Source organism: Phycodurus eques, chromosome 6 (genome assembly GCF_024500275.1).
Source record: "Phycodurus eques isolate BA_2022a chromosome 6, UOR_Pequ_1.1, whole genome shotgun sequence".
In the NCBI taxonomy this organism is placed as follows: domain Eukaryota; kingdom Metazoa; phylum Chordata; class Actinopteri; order Syngnathiformes; family Syngnathidae; genus Phycodurus; species Phycodurus eques.
Window position 1 is genome coordinate 20,748,816 of NC_084530.1, and position 17,862 is coordinate 20,766,677.

The window sequence follows — 17,862 nt, forward strand, 5'->3', positions numbered from 1 at the left end:
GGTATTGTTTAAAAATTAAACAAAACCAAATAATTATTTGTCTATTAATGGATTAAGCACTCCTAGTGACTTGCAGCGAGCCAGTTGGCAGCTTGAGTGACAAGCTAACAGCAATCTACATTGTTACTCAGTGCTATCACGTCAAGCAGTACATGAGTGAGAAGCTAACAGCAATCTACATCGTCACTCAGTGCTATCACGTCAAGCAGTACAGATAGAAGTAGAAGTAGTCAGAGAAGCTCCAAATCTCATAAGTCCTTTAGTCAGAAATAGATTGACAATACTGTGTCTGACTCAAAGAGTCCTATTAAGACAATGTTGCAAAAAGCAAAACTCACAGGCAGAGTTAATGCTTTGATACTGGATAAAATGAGTTCTAGTGTGGTGTGCTGACAGCTGAGGCACTGATAGCCGAATGTCCAAAATGTGTAAATGTTTTGCATATTCTTCGTTTTATATATTTTGTTGTTGCAAATTTTCCTCTGGAGTTGCGAAAGTGTTGCAAGAATATAAAGCGAACTACACATGCAAAGTTAAACATTTGATGCTGACGGAATGAGGTCTTGTGAGGTGAGTTGACGGTTCACGCATTTGACACCTGGAACCAGAACCAAAAGTTGATACATTTACAACAAATCTTTTTCCTTAAAGTTTAAGCTTAAAGGCATTTCATTGTATACAACATCATGTGCTCTTATGTCTGTGTTGCCAGTAACCCAGAGCCTCCAGCAGCCTTTTTCTCTGAGCATGCGTCTCCTCGTGTTAAGACCAAGCAGCAACAGCCGCAACCGCCCAGAAGTTCAAACAAGTCTGCAAGCCAGCCTGCAACTGCAAGACGTCAGGAGAACCTATGCTGGGCCTCTGAGCTCTCTGTGGCCGAGGGCTCCACCCACTGGCAGGAGCAGATCAGCCAGCTGCAGAGACAGCTGGACTTCAGCACCAACATGTGTCAGACGCTGCTGCAGGACCAGCAGGTTGCCGATTGGATGATCCATGAACGCCACAACAGGAAAATAAATTACAACAAATTTTGATCTCTCTCCTTTCTTCCCAAGATGCTGTCGTACATGCTGCAAAGCTTGATGACGGGCTCGTACAGCGTGATGCCCAACAACCTGACATCACCGCAGGTCCACCTGCTCATGCACCAGCTCAACCAGTGTTATATGCAGCTGGCTTGGCAGCAAACCAATGTCCAGAGGTAAAAAGCATTCTATTTTGATTCATTTTTAATCAAGATGGAGCATCTTTTTAAATGTTGTCATATTCTGTTCTAGACTGAAACAGGTGCTGAATGAGCTCCTGCAGCAGCAGCAAGAGCCACAACACCAACAACACCTATCCCCTCCAGCTCCAGGTTAGCACGCAGAAGTCCCCTTTCCTCCATCTCTACTAAAGTAGTAGCCATGGCTGCTTCTCCTTCATGTGTTTGGCGGTCGGAAGCCACTTACATCTTACACAGGGCGGGAACCATCCATTTTCTGTCGCTTGTCCTCATTAGGAGGGCGGATGAACTGGAGCCTATCCCAGCTGACTTTTGGCGAGCGAAGCGGGGTACACTCTGGACTGGTTGCCAGTCAATCGCAGGGCACACATTGACAAACAACACATTCACTGCCTATGGACAATTTGGCTTTAATAATCCAATGCGAGAAAAAACAAAACACGCAAGCTTGGGAAGAACATGCACACTCAAGATTCAAATCTAAAAGTTCTCTGTTGTGAGGCAGGCTTGCTGAACTCCGCTTATAGTACTTGTTTATTTCACGTTGCATCCACGAGCACATGCTCTTTAAACTCCACCCTAAACATTCAGGTTTACAGATGCCAGGTCTGAAACACAGGCTGTTGTCAGTCATAATAAAGGCAAACTGGTGTCCCTGAAAATGAGGCACCTAGTTGAGGTGCAGCATGAGATAAATCATTTGTCTATAATTTATAAAAAAGTGCAAGACAGATCCTGTGGTTAATTGGGATTAGAGCGGAGGCCACTACAGGAGTTCCTCAGTTTAAGAGGTTTCTAGGTTAGAAATGCACGTTAACTAGTTTGTCCAGCAGCATACGAATATGTTGTCACCTGGGAACAGAAGGCATGCTGAGTTAGCCAATTCATATTTATTATATTTACCATTCCTAGGTGATATTGCCGCCGTACGTAAACTGAGTACCCCCTTCTATTTGAGGAAATCCGGTACTTTATTTCAGAAAACGATCAACTAAAGCGATTTTTTTTCTTTCCTTCTGATGACAGCAGGATTTAGCCTCTTCCCTCTCTTCCCTGCTACCATGGGCGAATTCCCTCAGGGTGCAGCAAATGCTAATCAGGCTCGTCCGGACCAGCAGAAGCAGCACTTGGATGCCAGCACCTCCATCAAAACGGAGTACATGGGTTTCCCTCCCCCACTCCAGCGCTCACCTCTTAACGTCACTACCGACGGACGGTAAGTCTCTTCATTTGTGTGACTACATTGCACTTCATTCTGTGCTCTTCATTGTTTCACATGACCCCGCCTTTAGACCCACGGGCTGGTCCAACAACACCTTCCCAAACAACACTGTACCGCATCATCCGCCTGCAACAGGGGAGCGCCTCCCTTCTTTCTCCCCTCCCTCGCTCCCCTCACCACAGCGACGCTGCAGCCCTCCGATCGAGTGCGAGCGGGCCTCGGAGGCGAGTTTCAGCAGCTTGCCCGACAGCGCTGATCCTACCACCGTCACCAAGACCTTTAAAACCGGGCGCAAGGCCTCCGCCCAGGCCAATCTGGCCTCCCGCAGCAAGACGAACCGTCGCAAGAGGGGCAAAGGGCCCAAAAGGAACAATGAAGGTACACCAACAAAATCCAATTCCACAAGACCTGTAAGCGTTTTTTCACATAGGATGAATTGGAATTTTTTGAACACTGGAATGGCTGGAATGACATACAATTTGTAGCCGACAACATCACAAACTTAAGGTGATTCTATGAAACTTTGGTTCGTTTTTTTCCGTTTGGTGCTGTCCCTGTTTTTTCGCCTTGTAAGATCTCAACAAGGGTTGGCTTTACCCCTATTTAGGTCATATATACGTCAATTCATCATCCGGAGGCTGAAAAAGTAGGAATCCTACTAAGTAAGGTGTAAAAAGTACAGATATCACAGATATGTAAAAAGCCATCACAAAAATAAATACTCAAGTAAAGTACACATAGCTGAAAAATCTACTTAAGTGCAGTACTGTACTCACTTTCCACCACTCATCAGGTCTGGAGAGTGACAGCCTGAGCAGCACTGCAGACCTCGACCAAGAGAGGGCAGCATCGTCTCGTCACAAGGATCAGCATCTGTTGGACAAACTCACACAGGAGAAACTCAACAGCAAAACCAAGCTTGGCAACAAGCCAAATGACATCTCCTCTGGTACGACTAAAAGTGCTTCTAGACCCCTATACCTTTGCTTGCTAATTTAGTCTTTCATCACAACTCTCACAGCTCAAGTTTATTTCGAAGATTTTCTTTTGCACATTTGTCACAGCCACGTTTCATTCTGAGTTGACTGTTAATTTATCCTACTGACAGCCTATGCTTGGAGAACACCCTTCCTCTCTAACAGAATTGCATGCACAGAAGCACCAGGTAACCTCACCATCCAAGTCCCTGCAACATTTTTTTTGGTTTGCTTTTCTCCATTCTTGCCTCACCCAAAAGCATCCCACGCATGCGCACGTCCCACATGTGACCTGGCCTTTTGTCATTGATGTTGTCAACTAGAATATGGAGACCAATTTGTCACATTTGCCCAAAACCACAGATGCAAGCAGCGACTTCTCCTTGTTCGAGGCCCTCAGGGAGACCATCTACTCCGAGGTGGCAACGCTGATATCCCAGAACGAGTCGCGGCCTCACTTTCTCATCGAGCTCTTCCACGAGCTGCAGTTGCTCAACACAGACTACCTGAGGCAGAGGGCGCTCTATTCCCTGCAGGTTATTGTTGTAAAACACAAATGTTTACTGTATATAATGCATTTGTATGGCTTGGCGATGGCGCAGCTGCCGGCTGCGTCTCGTCTAATGACGATTCAAAATTTTAATTAAAATTTGCAAAACCAGTGGCCGAGTGATTGGCCGCTCATAAAAACTACAGTCGTTACCAAACCTCACACACTGCGCAAGGGTTCACTCGGGTTAGGCCGCATTGTTCGGTGAGTGGCAGGCATTAAGTACCATTTGAACAAGTACAATTGTTAGCGTAACAGCATAATTGCCTAAGGTTTTTGAAAAACAAGAAGAAAAAAAAATCAACAAAAGAGAAGTCCAGTTGTCTCAATTCAACCTTTCCAGAGTACCATGACTTGAATGACTGACATTCGACACAGACAACGAAATAAACGTTTTAGGAAGCCCATTGGTGTTTGTTATGTTATATACGGTAAGTGTAAAATGACAGTTAATTATGCTATTAGGCTAACAATATACATAAGTTAACCTCTAGAACTAAAACAAGTAAAACGACACCTGACAAGACACATGATGGAGAATAACGTACGATCAAAAGCTGTGTGTCTGCAGTATTAATGCAAGTCATTCATTAGCCTTGATGCTATTTCTCTTCTAATCTAGCATCCAATGTTGGTCTCAATGGCTATTGTCTTCACTTCCACCACTTCCTTTCTACACAATAGCCAAAAGATAACAACAACAAATCCTTTAGCTGCTCACTGAGCTTTATCCTGATTTCACAATCACGTGTGATGGTTTGAAGTCTTTCTAGAAAAGCTTGGTTGAACTCCAAATTCTCTCACTTTTAACACTCATGTTATGTTGTGGGTTAAATTGACACATTTTAAGGTAAAAAAAAAAATTAAATCTACAAAATAATTTTTAGAATGTAAAGAGGATAAAATGTCTTCTGCTGCCCTTATTTGTACTTTTAAAATGATAAATAATTTAAAAAACAATATTAAATGTAAAAATGCCCCTTGACTTTTTAACCCTTCTGTAAATAAAAAAAAAAAAAAAAATAGAATTAAAAAAATAGTTTATGTTCATTTCTTGTAAGAGCTATAGTTCAGAAATAAATTACAAGTACTTAGAAATAGGGAGTTACTTTTCAATCACCCTGTATATTGAAACTACCATATATGGTGTATTAAATTTATTTACCCAGCAGCAAGGACCTGAAAAAGGGGCAGAAATTTCTAATATATTGATTTTATTCGCAAATATTATGCACTTATTACCACTATGTTTCATGTCATACACATACCTAATTTCATCTAAATTTAATACACAAAGAAAGCTTGTGGGAAAGTGTTTCATCTCAAATAATTTAACGAATGTTAATATTAAGTCGAAGCACCAAAGCATTTCTTCTTAACTTGAATGCTGTGAGGTCTCTCTGGCAATTGACCTTGTGTTGTGCTCTGGCAGGACTTGGTGACCAGGCACCTGGCGGAGAAGAGCGCTTCCCAGGAGATGCCAGCCCTAGGTGCAATGTCTTGGGCCGGGGGCTCTCAGTCTGAGCTGACGCCCAGCGAGAGCTCGACGATAAGCGACGCGGTAAGAGACGCACTAGCGCATTCCCACTATGCCATTCGTTCTCTGTCTCGTCTTATTTTGTACCACTGAATATATTTGCAGGAGGATCCTATCTTGGTTTTCTTCATCTCATTTCTCATCTCCATCCACCTGCTCCTTCTTCTACATCTTTCAACCATTTCCTTTATTTTTTTTTAACTTGCTCTCCTTGCATCCTTTCCAAGTCGTCTCCCTATCCGTTTTCCTCCCCTCGTCTTCATTCACACTGACTTGACAGCAAGACAAGTCTGTAAGCAGTGACCCCCAACTGTCTGTGCGTTGTCGCCCGTGTTCTGTCGGCGTGCTGCTAATTGGGAGCCATGCCAATAGTGTCTAAATAATTCCTTTCTTATGGAGTGATAGATGAAACGTCTTGATTTCTGTTTGAAGAACAGTCAGTGCTTACAAGCCTTGGCTGCTTGCTTGTTCTATTCCTCTGGAGTTTCTCGGGAGGATCATTCATTTGTGCCTAATGAGAACGGCCGCCGCTTTTAGGAATGTTGAATATATGCTGGGTATTCTGTATTTTTAGGAAGTGGTGGAGAAGAACTTGAAGAAGAGAGACGACATGGAGTCTGTGGGTAATGACAGCACCTTGTCTTCTACCAACCTGGATCCATTTTCCAAGGATGATCTGGGTATGTTTGAACCTCAGAACTAGAAACGAGATCACTGGCGCATTAAAAGACTTAAATAAACTGCAGTAAAACCCTGTTCATCACATAGGATATGTTCCAGAATCCAGATGCACCCCCAATAGGTGAAAATCTGCCATCTAGAAAGATCATATACAAAAATGGTTTTACCCCTCCCATGTGCTTTAAAGACATTTACCTAATAAAACAATTCTTTAACACATTGTAAACATGTTTGAACACAAAAATGTGTGCAAACATAAATTGTACAGTTGTGCCTTAAGATACGAGTTTAATGTTTTTCCATGACAATGCTCATAACTCAAACCTCACTTGGTGGGTGGTGTGGCGCAGAGGGTAAGCGTACACCCTGCAACCGGTTCGTATCCCTGCTCGAGCACAGGTCGTCGTCGTGTCCGTGGGCAAGACGAATGAATGTGGTTGGATGTTTGATGGAGGTCGGAGGGGCCGTAGGCGCCGAATGGCAGCCATGCTTCCGTCAGACTGCCCCAGGGTAGCTTACCACCACCAGGGTGTGACTTTGGACGGAAAGAATCATGCATGAAATTGTAAAGTTTTTTTTGAGTGCCTAGAAAAGTCCTATGTATGTGTAATGCATTCTTATTAAAAGGCTCTCAAATCATCTCAATCGCTATGTTGTCTTAGGCAACACAGTGATCCACTTGGATAAAGCTTTGGCCAGGATGCGGCAATACGAGCGCATGAAGCAGAAAGTGGACACGAGCACCGCCGGTGACTCGGACCTCTCCAATGTTGAACCCAGTGCTGCAGCTGATGCTCCAGAAGCCATGGATGGTACGCACGGGCCACAATGACATCGCCGCCCTCCTTTTAGAATTGGTTCAAAAATGCTCTTGTTTGTGAGCAGGAGGGGCCTCAGGTGACGTGCACTCTCCTCAGATCGACACCGTGCAGCTCAATCGGCAAATTAAAGACATCATGACGGAGGTCATTCCCTTCCTCAAGGTAGCGTGACCGGAATATACAAGCTGGACGTATTTCTGCCTTGAATGTCAATGTGTAGTTGTTTTGGTGCAGAGTTATAGTTCCAATCTGTCGACTGAACTACGGACTGTAGTGTATCTTGCTTCATTCTTTACGTAAGACAGGAGGCTAAATTTGGAGGCTGAACATGTCATAATGCCGTGTGAAGTTCCTCCTCCTCAAAGGATGCATTGCCACTATTGTTTGCCACCTCCCATAATTAACAATGCTTGCTTCCTTTGGAAGGTCACATTTGAAGGCCAATTAGGTCCTGAATAGGGACACAGTGCATGTATGTGTACCATGAAATGGTACAGTACGAATCACCACTTTTGGTACCTGAATGGAAATACTACAGAACTGAGCACAATTTTAGGATGTCGTAGACAAATAAAATGTTTGAGTCTGTTGTGAGAAACACATGGAATGTTAATGGCTAATGGGTCCTTGTGTAGGAGAACATGAACGAGGTGTGCACGCCGCAGCTGCTGACATCGCTGCGCCGCAAGGTCCTGGCACTCACGCAACAGAACGACGAGAGCAAGGAGTTTGTGCGCTTCTTCCACCGGCAGCTCGGGGGCATCCTCCAGGTATGACACGTTCACTCGCATTCAATTAAAGCCATTTTGGGCTTTTTTTTCAATTTAATTATATTTTTATTTAAAATGGTTTCCGGGGGCCTTAATAAAACATCTCTGACATTCTTCAGACAAAATACACAAAGGATAAAAACAAAATTAAAAAAAACCAAAAAAACAGCACACATTCATTGCCATGACGACTGGGACAGAGCTCGGGCCATATTTAGCAACTTTTCCCACACCTCAAGCAACTTTGCATTAAGCAACAAATCTAATGACTTTTTTTGTGGTGGTGTTGTTAAAAAGTTAATTTTCATGATATGTCCGCTTAAAAAAATAGAGCCTTGTCTTTCCCAGGACTCCCTCAGTATCTTCATGGGCCAAACCCTTAAGGACTGTGGCGAGGACCTACTAGTGGAGGTCTCGGACATCCTCTTCAACGAACTGGCCTTTTTCCGACTCATGCAGGACTTGGACAACGGCATTGGCACCTCTCCGGAAGCCAGGCAAAACAAGATGACGAAGGATGAGCATCCTCCTGACGCCAATCACACTTTGAAGGTGAATGATTTGACATATGAAAATTAAGAATTTGCTTTAAAGAAGTGTTGTTGACTGTGGTGTTTATTGTCCACTTTAGAAAACCACAGCAGTTGAAGTTAATGCGTCAGGCTCTCCTGATGAAGACAAGGTCTGTGCTTTTGATTTTAACATCGGACGTCCGTCCGTCCGTCCGTCCCCCCCAACTCAGTGTCACTTTCAACTTTCTCCATCACAGGATAAAGACGACACCGAGCAGGAGGTTGTTGCTTCTCACCTGCCGATCGAAATGAAAAGCCGCAATGACGAAGAAGAAGAGGAAGAAGCTGATGGTGGAGCCATGCCACTATCCATCAGTAAGTGAAAACTCTTTGAAATATTTCAACAATATTTTTTTTTTTTTTTTTTATGAATGTTCAACTCGGGTAAGATAATTCCCGTAGCTTATTTCAAAAGTAATGTAAAGTGTTTAACATACATGCAAATCAGTCTCCTTTCGGCGAAATACGCCATTTTGAACACAAAATAGGGCATTTACATAAATCGTATGGCTCCGATGAGTTCATAGACTGTTTCGTACTCCTTGAACGCTGGCAGCAAGATCCATTCCACACATCCACCATCCACTCACAGATGTAATTGTGAATATTACTCCGCGGTGGACTAATATGCGGCCTGAGGTTCCGCCTGTGCGCTCGAAGTTGACGAGACCAGAAAAAAACTTCCGCCGCTTCTGCTGTTAATAAGTCATGGTACTTTTACTCTGTTACAATGATCTAAATGTCCCTCGCTACTCAATTATTGCTTATCAACTATTTCGTGCACGAGACTACGACTTTGACTTCCGCATCGGGCTCTGTTTGCCTCATCCAGTTTAACCGCTAGTGACGTTTAAGTGTAGTTCACCAATCAAACGACACAAGAAAGTCACATGACCGTGCACAAGATATTCCATTTGGCTTCCTTCCATAGGTATTCACACTACATAAGCCTGCCCCGCTGATAGTGCGTACATGGCGGCCATGTTGGGAAGGTTGTTAAGTTGGGAAGTTGTTAATAGTTAGCCAATAGCCAATAGTTAATAGTGAAAAATGAAGTGGAACAGACAACGGTTTTAGTCAATTATTTTCCAGAATGAGTGTGCTTAAAGAGGAGGTTGCTAATCATGTGGCACAGCTTGAAGCAGGCATCAGGTGCAGGTGGAGATGGGCCTGGCTCAAGTTGGAGGCCAGAACAAAAAAGCAAAGAAATGAGGCAAATTTAATTTTAATCTTAAATGTGTACGGTGTAAATCAGTTTTTCTGTGTGAATATTTTTTCTTTTTTTGCCTAACTGTACTCTTTAGAGTCGTCCTTTATGTTAAAATTTAAAAGAAAATCTCTGCAGGGCTCGGGGGATCACCTCAGACCCCCCTAAAATGTTTTTGGTTTTTTTGGTCACCTTTTTCATGCCTTTGGTGTTTGCATGTCTGGGTTTAGATTGGTATTTCCCAAATTTTACTGAGCCAAGACGCACATTTTACAAAAAAACAACAAAAAAAAGGGGATATTGTATTGTTGGTTGGAATCTTCGTACCTTCAAAACCATCACTTTTCACAAAACCAAAAAAACTGCATGTTTGTTAAGCCACTGACATTGCATTGCCCAAACAATAACAAACATCAATCCAAAAACTCGAAGCTGTTTACTCTCCAATGTCTTGTCTTGACTGTGGCTTGTGGTCTTAACCGGAGGGCTCTCCAAAGCGGAGACTCAAGCCCTGAACAACTACGGCAGCGGCGAGGACGAGAATGACGAAGACGACCAAGAGCCGGAGGAGTTTGAGGCCGGGCCTGTGGACGTGCAGACGTCCCTGCAGGCTAACGCGGAGCAGGAGGTCGCGTTAGAACATTCCGCCCATTTATTCTACTTTATATCAGGCTGTGTGTGACCTGCGACTGCATCCTTCTGCAGGGCGAATCGGCCGGTGAAACCAAAGAAACTGACCCGAAATCAGCCAACAATAACGGTAGGTGCTCCTTGTTTATCTTTTTTTAATTAGTGTAGTCTTTAAAAATTTTTTTTTTTTTTACTCCTCGTCATATTAAAACATTATCAATTCATGTTTTTCTTGTAAAAATATTGATAAAATACAAGTAATCTAAAATTATATAAGTGTTATAACAACTATTTTCAATTTAAATGTCAATTTAAAATCGCACTTATGGGAAAAAGTTTTTCATGGAGTCATTGGCCCATCTACATGTCAATCATTATAGTAAGTAGCATTGGATGGGATTGTAATTGTATTCAACTTTTTTTCTCGCAGCATTACTTTCTTCCTGTAATATGACTGTGCGTGTTTAATATGGTACTCCTTTTCATTTTCTCTCTCCCAACAAACAGTAGAGAACAGCGAGTTGTCAGTTGTAGCTTTGACTGACGATGAACCCGCCGAGGTGGTGAGTCAGAACACCCATGAAGAGGAGGAGCCAGTCTGCGGTGCTGTTGCTGCTCCAGAAGGAAGTATCAGAAGCTCAGAAGTTCACACGTCCACTAAAGACTCCAACACCACCAGCACCCCCGACACTGAATCCCCCGTCATGATCAATGTCGATGTAAGTACAAAGAAATGCTACTTGGAATTGCATAATACAGTGGATAAAGAAGCTAAAAGTTGTACTCAGAGTACTGTTGTGTTAGAATATGACTCAAGTAAAAGGAAAAGTATTCCTCCAAATAATTACTTGAGTAAGATTAAGTACTCAGTGAAAAAACCTACTCAAGTACTAATTGGTGAATAACTTCTGATTTACTTTTTTATATCAAGACTATGAATGTCAAATAGACAAAAATAATAATAGGAATGTGCAACTTCAGATATTGCCCAAAAAAATAACTTCAACTAAAACAATATTAAATAATTATGAAATAACACATTAAGGCAAATTCAGCCACAGCAAATAGTCTTAAATGACCTTTCTTTGTTCACACCTGTGAAACAGCACAATAAGCTAACCAGGCAGAAATGACATAGAACACTATACAACGTTGCCAAAAGTATTCAACGGTATGACTTCTTAATCAAGAGGGTTAATATGATGTCGATTCACCCTTTGCAGCTATAACAGCTGCAACTCTTCAGGGAAGGCTGTCCACAAGGTTTTAGGAGCCAGAAGCGCATTTGTGAGGTCAATCAGTCATGTTGGGCAAGGCCCGGCTCGCAAGCTCCCCTCTAATTCATCTCAAAGGTGTTTTATCCTGTTGATGTCAGGACTCTGTAAGGCCAGGCAGGTTCGGCTACACCAAACTCTCTCGTCCATGCTTAGTGACTTTGCTTTGTGCACTGGTCCACAGCCATGTTAGCAATGGAAAAACTGTTCCCACAAATTTGGCAGGACGGAATTGTCCAAAATGTTGGCTCCTTAGTTCCAGTGAAAGGAACTCGGAATGATTCAGCATACCAACAACTCATTGCTCCCAACAGTTTGGGAATGGCCTCTTCCTGTTCCAACATGACTGTGCTCCAATGCACAGTCATGCAAGGTCCATAAAGACATGGATGAGAGTGTTTGATGTGGATAACCTTGACTGGCCTGAAAACACCTTTTTGATGAATTAGAGTGCAGACTGAGAGCCAGGCCTTCTCATCCAACATGACTGTGTGACCTCACAAATACGCTTCTGGAAGAGTGGTCAAAAATTCCCTCCATACACACTTAAACCTTGTGGAAAACCTTTTGCTTACTTTTTACTACTTTTGGCAATATAGTGTAGAAGTATTGTCAAGTTCAAAGTGGAGTTCTTGTGGGCTGAGATATGACCATTTTTAGGCAGACGCGACAGCACACGAGGGGTTGTTTTTTGTAGTTTGCAAGGTTAACATAGATGGAATGTGAGGCCAGGTTTGTTGTGCCTCGTAAATGAATCACTTTTGACAACTTTGCTTCTGTGTGGGCGGGGCTGTGGAGAGTGTGGTCATGTGACTGCCTAGCTTCGTTCGAATTGTCAAATGGAGTCAAACATCACCCGTGTTTGTTGGATTGGTGAAAGTTGTGTGACAGAAGTCTCTATGACAAAACTAGCCAAATAGATTGCATAAGCAATAATAGATACAAGTAGTATGCAGAATGGAGCTCAATGCAACAGAGTAGAGATTTGCAACATGTTATTTTTTTTTTTTTTTTTAGACAATGGATATCTGTGTTTTAAAATTCTAACAAAAGATGCAGTGAGCTCCCAGGCTCCAAACCTAAACAAATAAATAGGTCCCTAAAGTTTTCTAAAGTAAGTAAATGTTTTCCGAAAATGTTATAACTGAAATGCTAATCTTTCACTTATCTCTATTTTAAGTTTAAACAAAAAGTGCAGTGAGCATGTCATACAAAGTTGACTGAACATTTAAATATGAAATAAATAGTTCACTGAAGTTTTCCTGATTGTAAATTGATAAAAAAAAAAAAAAGGCTGATGCCGATATGCGTCAAAATTCGGAATATCTGTGCCGCTAATCAGTCTTATCTCCAAAATGTGGGGTTTCTTCTCAACGAAAATAATCAGAAGTAAAGGTATGACTCTGACAAGTAGAATCTTTCAAAAAGTTAAGTAGAAGTAATGGGGTAAATGGAGCTAGCGCATTCCTACCCACCTCTGACAGTGGCATCTTGACTTAACAAGTGCCTCAACTTTCCAGTTTTTCCAGTTATGAGCCATCGCTTGTTAAATTTTTTATTTAGCTTTTTGTTTTGCATTGTGTGATGAGTGAGCTTCAGATATACCGCCACAGGAGTGAAGTGGAGAAAAAAAAAAAAAGCAAATAAAGTATTGTAATGCACTCGCATGTGGGCAAGGAGTGCCACAATCGTGATGCACTTTCAGCCATTTTTTTTTCAACGGGACTAGTGTTTTTTTTCGGGGAGGCGGGATGATTGGTATTTCCATTCACTTCAATGGTGAAAGATGATTTGTGATACCAGTGTTTTGAATTAAATTTGTATCTCAACTTGTCACCACTGTAATTGGCTTCCAGGAAGCGGGCTCCGGCAACAGCAGCCAGAGGACATCGGACGAAGACGACTTTGTCAAAGTGGATGAGCTTCCTCTGCAGCTGCCTGTCAAGTGCCAGGTAAACCATCAAAATGCTGAAAGGATTGGACTGTATGCACGGCAACACATTAAGCATTTCCAGTGGAAAGATTAGGCGGCGTACCACTTTCCGGTGCCCGTTGTTGTTAAAAATAAAGCTTCTCAATCCATAGGGTTTAATATAATATCGGTCAACCCTTTGCAGTTATAAAATCTTACTCTTCTGGGAAGGTTATCCACCAGGTTTAGAAGGGTCTTTATGAGAATTTATGAGCATTTTTCCAGAAGTGCATTTGTGAGGTCACACACTGATGTTGGACAAGAAGGCCTGGCTCTCAGTCTCCACTCTTAATTCATCCAAAAGTGTTCTATAGGGTTGAGGTCAGGATTGCGCAGGCTAGTCAAGTTCACCCACATTAAACTCTCTCATCCGTGTCTTTAGGAACCTTGATTTGTGGATTAATGTACGTTGGAGCAAAGTTGGAAATGTCCAAAATATTAGCCCCTGAGCTGCAGTGAAAGGAACTCTTAATACTTCAGCATACCAAGAGATCAAAACGGCGTTAGGGTTTCAAAGTAGGGTTTCAAAACGGGTTACAGAACGAGACTAGGGTTTCGTAGTAGGGTTTCAAAACGGGGCTAGGGGTTCGAAGTAGGGTTTCAGAACAGGATTAGGGTTTCAAAATGGGGTTAGGTTTTCAAAGTAGGGTTTCAAAATGGGGTTAGGGTTTCGTAGTAGGGTTTCAGAATGGGGCCAGGGATTCAAAGTAGGGTTTCAGAACGGGGCTAGGGTTTTGTAGTAGGGTTTCAGAAGAGGAGTAGGGTTTCAAAGGAGCGTTTCAAATTAGGGTTTCAAAACCGGGTTAGGTTTTCAAAGTAGGGTTTTAAGAGAGTTTTAGGGTTTCAAATAAGGATTTCAAAATGGGGTTAGGGTTTCAGATTAGGGTTTTTAAACTGGGTTATCGTTTCAAAGTAGGATTTGACAACAGGGTTAGGGTTTAAAAATAGGGTTTCAAAACGGGGCCAGGGTTTCAAAATGGGGTTAGGGTTTCAAAGTAGGGTTCCAAAACAGGTAGGGTAAGGTTTCAAGATGATGTTATGGTTTCAAATTAGGGTTTCAACACGATGTTTGGATTTTAAATTAGGGTTTCAAAACAGGGTTATGGTTTTGAAGTAGGGTTTCAAAATGGGGACGTACCGTATTTTTCGGACTGTAAGTTGCAGTTTTTTTTCACAGTTTGGCCGGGGTTGCGATTTATACTCCGGAGCAATTTATATGTGAAATTATTAACACATTATTATATAATATCTCGTTATTTTCACACTGACAACCGCAAGAGGGCGCTCGAGGCCTGCGTATCTGTACCTGCAACTGACGATGAGTCTGACCAAAGCGACGTAGAAGAGGAAGCGGCACATCGTCTACCTCCGGAGTTTGCGGAGTTGTTTAGAAGTGACACCGAGGATGAAGATTTCATTGGATTTAGTGATTTGGAGTGACACTGATGGTCTGCTAAACTTGTTAGCATGTTCTTTATGCTATAGTTATCTGAATAACTGTTAATATGTTGCGTTAACATACCAGGCACCTTCTCAGTTCGTTGTTTATGCGTCATGTAACGTTAGCTGAATGTGTTACGTTAGCATACTGTACACCTATTCAGTCTGTTCTTCACTATTCTATTTTTATTTTAAATTGCCTTTCAAGGTGAAATGTCTGTTCCTGGTGTTGGATTAGATCAAATAAATTTCCCCCCAAAAATGCGACTTATACTCCAGTGCGACCTAAATATATTTTTTCCTTCTTTATTATGCGTTTTTTGGCTGGTGCGACTTATGGTCCGGAAAATACGGTAGTTAGGAGACACGGCATCAGCTTCGACAGTTACCCCAGATAACACAGCTGTACATCGCTGTGTCTGATGCCCTGTATTTTAGATGTGAAGTCCTGACTGGGAGTGAATTTCCTACAGCTCAAGCAGGACAAAACAGAGGTTTTAGTTATTTGTCCAGAAGGAGAGAGAGAGAGAGAGAGAGAGAGAGAGAGAGAGAGAGAGAGAGAGAGAGAGAGAGAGAGAGAGAGAAATCTGCAGTATACAATAATGATAAAGGCTTTCGTTTCTAGCTTCAATCCGTTTTTCAAAGTGCTCTATCAACAAAGTTGAGAGTCTCAGATTAAGCCGTGCAAAAGCACATAGATCTGCATGTACTGTCAAACTGCGAGTGGCTCTTTAAATAAAATGGGAATCCTTTGATTGTTTAACTGATTATATGGATAACTAACAATTATAATGCTAATATGCCAGTCACTGTAACTTTCCACAATTCCAGCAGACAGCGAGTATATTTGAAGAGTAAGAGGCTGTCATTGTTATCGCTAAGTGCTGCATGCGTAGAGCCCATTGACTGAATAATTGATCGATTGACAGGAGGAGCTTCACAAGCGGATCTCGGACGAGCAGCAGACCAACGACCTACGCGTGGAAATCCTCAGCGGCGATGCAGAAACACCGCCGGGGCTTGTGGGAAATGAGCACCATCTTAAGGAACCAGGTTGGATTTGGCACCCAATCATCTTTCCCAAAACAGTGGGAGATTTTAATTTGTTCCGTGACATCTTTCCACATAGAAATTAATAGAAATGGCATTCATCTGTTCCTTTTGTAAAGTTTTTTCTTAGTAACTCTATTGTAATAAATCATTAAAATACAGTAATAACATAATAAAATGCAAAGAATTATTTATTTTTTTTGCATCATATCAATTCAATGGGCATTGTGCTGCTCTTTCTGGTGCCTTGTGCTGCTTGTTGTCAACTTCCATGCCCCCATAGCTCGGAACTCAAGACACCTGCGCCCCCCCCCCCCCAAAAAAAAACATTATTTCATCCATACAGCTTATCCTCACTAGGGTCACAGGCGTGCTGGAGCCTATCCCAGCTATCTTCGGGCGACCCGAACTGGTCGCCAGCCAATCGCAGGGCACATTTAAACAAACAACCATTCGCACTCACATTCACACCTACGGGCAATTTAGTCTTCAATTAACTTACTGTCCATTTTTTTTTGGGATGTGGGAGTAAACCGGAGTAAACCCATGCAGGCGCAGGTGGAGCATGCAAACTCCACACAGGCGAGGCTGAATTTGAACCCGGGTCCTCAGAACTGTGAGGCAGACGTGCCGCCACTTTATTTCATAACAATTACATTCCTCGTAATATTTTAGATTTGTTTCTTTTTTCAAATGTAATTTTTCCCTACGAAATTACTTTATTTTGTAAAGTTCTGTCTTTATGGAAAAAAATATTGTTCATGTGAAATTATGTAAAAAAACTAAACAATTGTAAATTTTGTAAAACTATTTCATAACGTTCTAGCCTTTGAAACAAATGTTTTGCAACAAAACAATTAATTCACGCGATATGACAACTTTTTTTATTGTAAAATATTTTTGCCCCTCTTTCCCATTTAGCTTTTTTTCATAAATTTTTTTCAGAATAAAATTACAGCATTAGTCACAATATTAAGATCTTCTCGTAAACTCCCCGTGGTTATGTGGTAAAAGGGTGACATTCTTTTTATATTAGGCCTCTTGAAATTTTTTTATTTAATCCTCTCAATGGTACAACTTTCTTAAAAGACTAATAACAACTAATAAATGTTCCAACAACTTTTTCCTCTTAAAAGTTTTTTTACGTTCTGTTTTTTTTGTGTGTGTGTGTAAAATTCCAAATAAATTCTCACAATATTGCAACTTTTTCTCCTTCTGAAATATATTATTGTTTTTTGTGTGTGTTTCAGAATCGGCTGAATAAGTCATGAAGTGAACCGTCTCCGAATGACCTTGTGTAGGTTTTCCACCATTGATTTTGTTCCTCTTCTGTTTAATAAGTTGTTTGTAATGATACTTTAAAAACAAATAGTATAGTCTTCTAGCACCTACGTTTGTAGTTTTTGATGAGTGTCTGGTGCGGGCTGGGCTCAATGTCAACTCTGCTGACAAGTTAAAATCTATATGAACATTTTTCAGTCATTAGTTTGGACTGTGAATTCGAAAGGTTCCTGCTCTCAAGTCCGAATTGTCTTTTATCGTGTTGTTCTGCAAACTGACTTCCATGTTATGACTGTTACGGTTTAAATAAAATGTTGGGCGTTTTAACGAAGGGTGAGGTTGCTTTTTTTGCTCACTATTGTGTGGCCTCCAATTTTCACATTTTCCAGATGAATGTTAATTACCGGTATAATAATACAGTGCACTTTTTTTCTGGTTAAATCATGATTTTATGAGAAATCAAGAGGGAAGTTTTTATTTTAAAAGGAGCAAAATCTGTAGTTGTAATATCGAGGAGAAATCTGATTGTTTAAATTTTACAAGAAAAAAAGGCAATTTTATTGTTTTAAAAAAAATCATGCACTATCTCAAAAATATTTAAGGTTGTAAATATGAATTATTTTTTTTTACTGTCTTTAAAATCACAATGAAAG

The 17,862-nt window shown here is 41.5% G+C and overlaps 1 protein-coding gene across 10 annotated transcripts in view; it reads left to right on the forward strand.

The window, feature by feature from the left end:
* Nucleotides 1–17,557, forward strand: part of pcm1 (pericentriolar material 1) — a 37,939-nt gene extending 20,382 nt beyond the window's left edge. For 6 of the 10 annotated variants that reach the window (XM_061680367.1, XM_061680368.1, XM_061680363.1 and 3 more), the window contains 22 exons: nucleotides 713–974; nucleotides 1,056–1,201; nucleotides 1,278–1,357; nucleotides 2,252–2,441; nucleotides 2,518–2,825; nucleotides 3,241–3,396; nucleotides 3,556–3,612; nucleotides 3,788–3,960; nucleotides 5,407–5,535; nucleotides 6,086–6,191; nucleotides 6,855–7,004; nucleotides 7,078–7,175; nucleotides 7,649–7,783; nucleotides 8,132–8,335; nucleotides 8,415–8,465; nucleotides 8,553–8,670; nucleotides 10,048–10,190; nucleotides 10,268–10,322; nucleotides 10,700–10,911; nucleotides 13,323–13,418; nucleotides 15,808–15,931; nucleotides 17,179–17,557. In XM_061680367.1, coding sequence (XP_061536351.1) covers nucleotides 713–974; nucleotides 1,056–1,201; nucleotides 1,278–1,357; nucleotides 2,252–2,441; nucleotides 2,518–2,825; nucleotides 3,241–3,396; nucleotides 3,556–3,612; nucleotides 3,788–3,960; nucleotides 5,407–5,535; nucleotides 6,086–6,191; nucleotides 6,855–7,004; nucleotides 7,078–7,175; nucleotides 7,649–7,783; nucleotides 8,132–8,335; nucleotides 8,415–8,465; nucleotides 8,553–8,670; nucleotides 10,048–10,190; nucleotides 10,268–10,322; nucleotides 10,700–10,911; nucleotides 13,323–13,418; nucleotides 15,808–15,931; nucleotides 17,179–17,192 — 3,007 coding nt within the window. In that variant the 3' untranslated portion in view covers nucleotides 17,193–17,557. Of the gene's footprint in view, nucleotides 1–712; nucleotides 975–1,055; nucleotides 1,202–1,277; nucleotides 1,358–2,251; nucleotides 2,442–2,517; nucleotides 2,826–3,240; nucleotides 3,397–3,555; nucleotides 3,613–3,787; nucleotides 3,961–5,406; nucleotides 5,536–6,085; nucleotides 6,192–6,854; nucleotides 7,005–7,077; nucleotides 7,176–7,648; nucleotides 7,784–8,114; nucleotides 8,336–8,414; nucleotides 8,466–8,552; nucleotides 8,671–10,047; nucleotides 10,191–10,267; nucleotides 10,323–10,699; nucleotides 10,912–13,322; nucleotides 13,419–15,807; nucleotides 15,932–17,178 lie in introns of those variants that run through there. The other 4 variants (XM_061680371.1, XM_061680370.1, XM_061680372.1 and 1 more) reach the window with 4 other exon arrangements.
* The last annotated feature ends 305 nt before the right edge of the window (nucleotides 17,558–17,862 follow it).